General features: G+C 37.6%; 1 protein-coding gene across 1 annotated transcript; it reads left to right on the top strand.

Annotated features, from left to right (window-relative positions):
* The first annotated feature begins 220 nt into the window (after window positions 1–220).
* LOC137718387 (histone acetyltransferase of the MYST family 2-like) lies at window positions 221–6362 on the top strand. Its single transcript, XM_068457926.1, has 9 exons — window positions 221–559; window positions 1368–1456; window positions 1650–1709; window positions 2098–2307; window positions 2428–2496; window positions 3178–3339; window positions 4667–4760; window positions 5580–5722; window positions 5994–6362. The coding sequence occupies exons 1-9, from the start codon at window positions 253–255 to the stop codon at window positions 6195–6197; spliced, it is 1338 nt and encodes a 445-aa protein (XP_068314027.1). The 5' UTR covers window positions 221–252; the 3' UTR covers window positions 6198–6362.
* Window positions 6363–7485: the final 1123 nt, after the last annotated feature.

Genomic DNA, 7485 nt, shown 5'->3' on the forward strand with positions numbered 1-7485 from the left:
GAATTATTTGTTTACATATTGTGTACAAATTTTGCTCAACAATTATCATGACAAATTAAGTTAATCCACAACTGCAAATAAATTTCTGTTTAATCTCGTATGTGAATGTTCCCCATATTCTATGTCATCCGGCCCAGAAACCTACGGTCCTCTCACGGACCCGGCCCACAGCCTTCCAGAGTTAATCCCGCTTCTAATAATACCAAGTTACCAACAGTTCCAGAGCCCCTTTCGGCCAACCGACTTAAATTAATGGTTTCGATAGGAACACCGGCGAGTGCAGAGAACGGCTCTGCCACCCCTAATCCGGCCACCGCCGAATGCGACGCTGAGAGAATGCTTCAGGCAGGCGATGGTTACCATCCTTCGGCCAACGAAATAACCCCGGAGTCGGAATTTTTGAAGAAGCGAAAGTCGTCGATTCTTCCTTTGGAGGTCGGCACGCGCGTCATGTGCCGGTGGAGGGATAACAAGTACCACCCGGTCAAGGTCATTGAACGACGGAGAGTCCATTGCGGTGGGCCCAACGACTACGAGTATTACGTCCACTACACTGAGTGTAAGTTCAATTTCCTCGTTGCCTGCCCAATTTTGTGAATTAGGGTTAGGGTTTTCGGTTTAATTGATCTGTACTTTAATTTCTTTTCCTTTTGGTCGAGTGTATTGTTTTCTGTTATGGGGTCTTATTTAGCTGGTTAAATTGATAGATACCTTAAATTTGGGAACTTGCTGAGTTTTCAGCTGGGACATTGCTCAAATTTGGGATAGATCTCTTAAAAGTTGCTGGTAGTAGAGAATTTGACAAAGTGATACGTTACAATGTAGAGTGACATATAAGATGATGAGCATAATAAGTTTGCTAAAAAAAATTGAGGAGTAATATGAATGTACATTTTCTATGATGATGAAAAGGTGGTGGCTAGACGTATGTTCATCCTGTTGAGGGATAGTTTTGTGATTAATGATGATGGAGGATTGTGAGGCCTTTTTTAGAAATAAAAATATGTAGAAACAAAAATTGGTGGGGAGGGATTTCATGAATCAAACCTTACATGCCATAATACACAACACAAAACTTGCTTTATTAATGTCATTCCTATATGTGGATTTGTTGTTTGATTCTCGTAAAAAGTCTCAGTGTTCGATATTGTGGAAATTCTATCTTTTATACCATCAAAATAGAACAGGGTAATTAGTTTACTGATTGCAGAACTGTTATAAAATTTACTTTTGGATAAGCTCCATCAGGTGATTATTTACTTAGTTTTCAACGTCTTATACTGGGGGTGATTTAATTAAATTATTCTGTTATGATCTCAATGAAATACTTCTTATGATGTTGTTCTTATGTTTGTTCCTTATGCCAGTCAATAGGAGGCTTGACGAGTGGGTGAAACTTGACCAACTTGATCTTGATTCAGTAGAGGCCGTAGTTGATGAGAAAGTGGAGGACAAGGTGATGCATCCTTCCTCATTGTCAACCCCACTTGAAATCCCAAGCGTTCTCCTTGTGATAATGTTTAGGGTTGTATAAAGAAAATCCTGCTATTTATGATTATGGCCCTTAATTCCTCCTTCAGTTGCTTGTACTGTACTTTTTTTTTTTTCAAGATATCCTATGCTAATATTTCACTATGCGGGTTTATTAGGTTACAAGCTTGAAAATGACTCGTCATCAGAAGCGGAAGATTGATGAGACACATGTAGAGGTATCCACTGATTAGAATCGTTATTTCTTCTTGTTTTTCTTGCTGTTTATCCTATTTTTTAGATGAAAACATTATGCACTTATAGACATCACTTTTGGCTAACAACTGAATTTAATAATCTAGATCATTAATGTTTCTCAATTGGATCAATTCTTATGCCTCTCTCTCTCGCTCTTACACACACACAAATTTAGGTACACGTGCACAACATATTCTATGACAACCTAGCTAAGTTCTTTTGTGTAAAGGTTTGACATTAGATTACGGTGACAATGGTATTATATATGAGGAAGGGAATTGGCGAGGTTCTCCAAAAGCTTGTGCCTTTATTGAATATGTTTCAGATTTTGTATACATATGGTCTGAAGGTGCTCTTGCAATTTTATAGGGCCATGAGGAACTTGATGCTGCCAGCTTGCGTGAACATGAAGAGTTTACGAAAGTGAAAAATATAGCGACTATAGAACTTGGAAGATATGAAATTGAGACATGGTACTTCTCCCCCTTCCCACCCGAATATAATGACTCTTTGAAGCTGTACTTTTGTGAGTTTTGTCTCAATTTCATGAAGCGCAAAGAACAGCTTCAAAGGCATATGGTGAGCTGTATCTCAATATTTTTCCCTTTCTTACTGTATCTTTCATTCATGGTTAAGTTCACATACTGTAGTCGACTGTTTCTGTTATTAACATAATAAGTTATATATTTTCCTGTGTAGAGAAAATGTGATCTCAAGCATCCCCCTGGTGATGAGATATACCGAAGTGGTACACTTTCTATGTTTGAGGTTAGTTGCATAGTTTCTGCACAATATCCCCGTGATGGTCAAAGGAAAACCTTGTGTTAATTGTCATAAGTTAATGTGGGAAGGTTTGAAGTGGTTTCAAAAGTTGCAATCTGTAATTGACTTTGCTCTGAAAATAAAAAGCTGTCTCATAGTATATCCTGTTTGGGTGGTGAGTTTCACGCCCCCCCATTTTGTCTCTCACACACCCTTTTGCAAGATAGATCCAAGATAGTAAAATCATTCACTCTTTGGCACCTCCTAATCTCCAATCCTCACCCAAATCTCATTGGACCCCAATTGCCATTGAACTTGCATTCCATATACTCTGTGTTTGACCTATTGAGGCAAGGATCTTTAGATTCCACACTTCTTGCCAAAGGTTAAGCTTCACATTTACACCCTCCTGCGTTTATCTATCAACACTATATCACCTGTGAAAAGCATACACCAAGAAATATCATTTTGAATATGTCCCTTTAACTCATCCATCACCATTCTATATATTTAAACAATTGATTTGGGTGTGTGAGAAGTAAAATGGGGTGTGTGAAAATTACCACCCATCTTGTTTTTCTGCAATTTTTTTTTTGTTTATGCAAGTTTTCGGATCGTTTTGTCATGTTCAGATATTTTGTTTGTGGCTGATATGTCTTTTTTTATTTATTAAATGTATTGAATCAGGTTGATGGCAAAAAGAACAAGGTTTATGGGCAGAATCTTTGTTATTTGGCAAAATTGTTTCTTGATCACAAGACCCTGTATTATGACGTTGACCTCTTTCTGTTTTACATTTTATGTGAATGTGATGATCGGGGCTGCCATATGGTTGGATATTTTTCCAAGGTAATATTTTTGCTGTCATTATCTTTTACCATTGAAGAAGCAAGAGAAAATTGTATTAGAATTCATGAATTATATCATCTTTCCGTGTGGGTATATTTGTAGCCTGCTTGCTTCCCTTTTGCAACTTTGTCCTAATATTGTAACATCATTTTTATGATTTCTTCCTGCATTATCTGGAAGTTATATATCTTTTCTGAACTACCTCGAGTTGTATACGTCTTTTCTATACAACAACAACAACAACAAAGCCTCTTCCCACTAAGTGGGGTCAGCTATATGAATCTTAGAATGCCATTGCGCTCGGTTCTGTTCATGTCTTCTGTTAGATCCAAATACTCTTAAGTCTTTTCTTTTAGTCTCTTCCAAAGTCTTCCTAGGTCTTCCTCTACCCTTTTGGCCCGGAACCTCTGTCCCGTAATTGCATCTTCTAACCGGAGCGTCAATAGGCCTTCGTTTCATATGTTCAAACAACCGTAACCAATTTTCTCTCATCTTTCCTACAATTTCGACTACTCCTACTTTACCTCGGATATCTTCATTCCTAATCTTATCCTTTCTCGTGTGCCCACACATCCAACAAAGCATTCTCATCTCCGCTACACCTATTTTATGTACGTGTTGATGCTTCACCGCCCAACATTCCGTGCCATAAAGCATTGCTAGTCTTATTATTGTCCTATAAAATTTTCCCTTGAGCTTCAATGGCATACGATGGTCACACAACATGCCAGATGCAGTCTTCCACTTCATCCATCTAGATTGTATTCTATGGTTTAGGTCTCCATCCAACTCTCCGTTCTTTTGCAAGATAGATCCTAGGTAGTGAAAGATGTCGCTCTTTGGTACTTCCTGATCTCCAATCCTCACCCCTAACTCATTTGAGCCTCCGTTTGCATTGAACTTGCACTCCATATACTTTGTCTTAGACTGACTTAGGCGAAGACCTTTAGATTCCAACACTTCTCTCCAAAGTTTAAGCTACGCATTTACTCCTTCTGAGTTTCATCTATAACAGTAAGAAATTTCTGCGTATCTGTTATTGTGTGTATATGTGGCTTGGTGTATGCAGCTCATGGATTTAACTGTGCAAACCAAGTATTATTTTATTAGTAATGAACTTTGATTCTGAGGGTGCTAAAATAGCATTTGGATACAAGTTCTACTTGGTAGAAATTAGAATTTTGTTTGTTTGTATCTTGGAATTTGGAATTTTGTCCGTTCTCTCTTGTTGCAAATTTAGACACGTGAAAGGGTAGAAATGATTCTGAAGTCACTGAAGAATTTTCTGCACTTTCCTGTTTTTAGTTAGTAATTTCTTGTGATGCAGGAAAAGCATTCAGAGGAATCCTATAACTTGGCATGTATCCTCACCCTCCCTCCGTATCAAAGAAAAGGCTATGGAAAATTTTTGATTGCCTTCTGTAAGCTCTGGGACCTACTTTCTTATTTTGTTTCGGCTTATTTTGAATCTCTTGTCTCTGTTCTGTCCCGATGATTGAGTTCTGACTTTAGTATTGGTAGCCCTTGGAATATCTTTGAATTGTGTAGGACCATTGTAAACAGACATCTATTAATGGGTTTGCGCCAACAAGTTTTTTGAAATATTCTTCTATACTCCTGCAATGAGTTGCAGTTGCAGATTGTGGAAGACCATATAAAGCCAAAACTCATTACAATATAGTATAATATAAAGTAAAGCTCTCTAACTAAAATTTTTCTGTAGCAAGGAATACTATTAGAAGAACTGAAATTCTAGAATTTCCTTCATATCTGTATATTTGCAGGTTGCTTTTACATATAAATCTTCTCTTGCAAAGAAATTCAAAGGGCTCTAATTGTATTGGTGGACTCTATACCCTGCTATCCAGTTGTCCCCTATTTTTAATCTTCAAGCCTTTCATCTATATGACAAGGATCACTTTGGTCATTTTCTAGGCATAAACATGGGTTTATTACCACATGATGTGATCGACTCCGTCACTTCATGCCTCTAAGAATTTTTTAGTCATAGAATTGAGCCAAGAGGGTGACACATGCTTGTATGATGGAATAATCTGATGAATGGACCTGTTGCTGACTCTGGTTTGTAATAGGCCTCAGAAGACAGTTTTGCCTTCTGTCAATCATCAAAACCAATTTCTGGACTGTTGTCAAATTTTGCTATTTGATTGTCTCATTTGTCCGTATTTGTATAATTTTTGCAAGTAATGAATACTAATGTTTTATTAAATATGATGCAGCATATGAACTATCAAAGAAAGAAGGTAAAGTTGGCACGCCTGAAAGACCCCTCTCTGACCTAGGATTGCTGAGTTACAGAGGGTACTGGACCCGGGTGCTTCTAGATATCTTGAAAAAGCACAAGGGAAATATTTCGATCAAGGTGAGTGTCTCAAAGTTTTTAGTTAAACCAAAGACTCCAAATGGGATTTTACACGATATGAAGTAAACCCAAACACTTAAGAATTGTATACTGGATTTGTCTTGGGACAGTTTAAACACCGTTTAACATGGGTTTGTATTTTCCTGTATTCCTCTCTCCTTATAAAGCCTAGGGTTATCGTATAGATATCTGAATGCCATATGGTTTTTGCTGAGTTTCGTATGACATACAGGTGATATGTACTCATATATGATGATGTTTCGCCATGCAGGAGCTTAGTGACATGACAGCCATCAAGGCAGAGGATATATTGAACACCCTTCAGAGTCTAGAATTAATTCAGTACAGGAAAGGGCAGCATGTCATATGTGCAGACCCGAAGGTCCTGGATCGTCATCTAAAAGCCGCTGGACGTGGGGGTCTCGAGGTCGATGTTAGCAAACTGATTTGGACGCCGTATAAAGAGCAAGGGTGATCATAAGTAGTCCGCTTCATTCAATACCTGTCAACTTGCTGCTGCTTGTATAAATATAGACCTAGGCATCAAAAAAAAAAAAATTGAATTTGAATACCAGGCTTGTGTTGTTGACGTGAATGCCTTGGTTAGGGCAATATTGTGATTTGTTATTGTCGCTTGAAACAGTAACAACATTCACTAGTACAATAATGTGAGTTGTGCTCTAATCAGGTCTTCATTTTGAGGGACCGATGAAGATCAGATGCATGCTAGCTACAAAATTACATTAGATTTAAAGGCTAAAATATTTGACAACTTCTTAAGAAGAAAATGAATTCACTAATAGTTCATAAATTTTAATCAAGGGTGGTTACAGTTCGATTTGGTACAATTTTGAGTGAAAGTGAAATTGAAACAGAAACTTTTTACGGTTTGGTTAGGTGTACTTTTGAAGCCAAAATCGAAATACAGCTAAACTGTTCGGTTCAGTTCAGTGTGGTTTTAGTTCGGTTTCAAACAATTTACTAACAAAATGAAAAAAAATTCTATCTTCCTCTCTCTCTGCCCCACCCTCTTTAACAACATTAGTATTTTTTAAGGAAAAAAATATACAGTTTAAAACCTTATGTCAAACCATTTTGCATATTCAAACTTTCAAGGGACTATGAACCTCCAGCCAGCCTTCAACATTTACACCTGTATACGCATAAGACAGTCTCATTTTCTACACAAAACATTAATTAATGAACTTATGGCAACAATCAGTGCATTGTGTGGATATTCTGTGAGATGTCCATAACCTGCAAACTTTGGCAGTCTCGGGCACTTGGGGGAATGTTTCATACTGATTTATTTTTTGATGAAACAGAGTTGAAACAATTGAGTGAGCTTTCCTGTGGAAGATGGGATGAAATTAGAAATTCTGGTATGGTTAGAAAGGAAAGGGATCCTCTCTGGATCCCTTCCATCAAATCTACCCAATCACCTAATTCAGGTCCTTGAAATTTGATTTAACGGCTAAAGTTATTATAACTTTTAAAGAGCCCCATGTTTGTAGCCGTTGAATTAAATTTCAAAGGTACGGATTGGTTGATTAGGTGGATTTGGTGGAAGGAATCCGGAGAGGATCCCTTTCCGGTTAGAAAGCTACTTTTATGGGTCATATGCGCTTTATATTTCTTTTTGTCTCGCATCAAGTGCTTTTGCTTATTTCATAAGCAATCTCAAACAAGCTCTAAAAGGAGAGATTTTTCATGTATTCGGAACACAAGTCGGTAACACCACATGTCATCATAATATATGTGGT

This window comes from Pyrus communis, chromosome 15 (genome assembly GCF_963583255.1).
Source record: "Pyrus communis chromosome 15, drPyrComm1.1, whole genome shotgun sequence".
NCBI lineage: Eukaryota > Viridiplantae > Streptophyta > Magnoliopsida > Rosales > Rosaceae > Pyrus > Pyrus communis.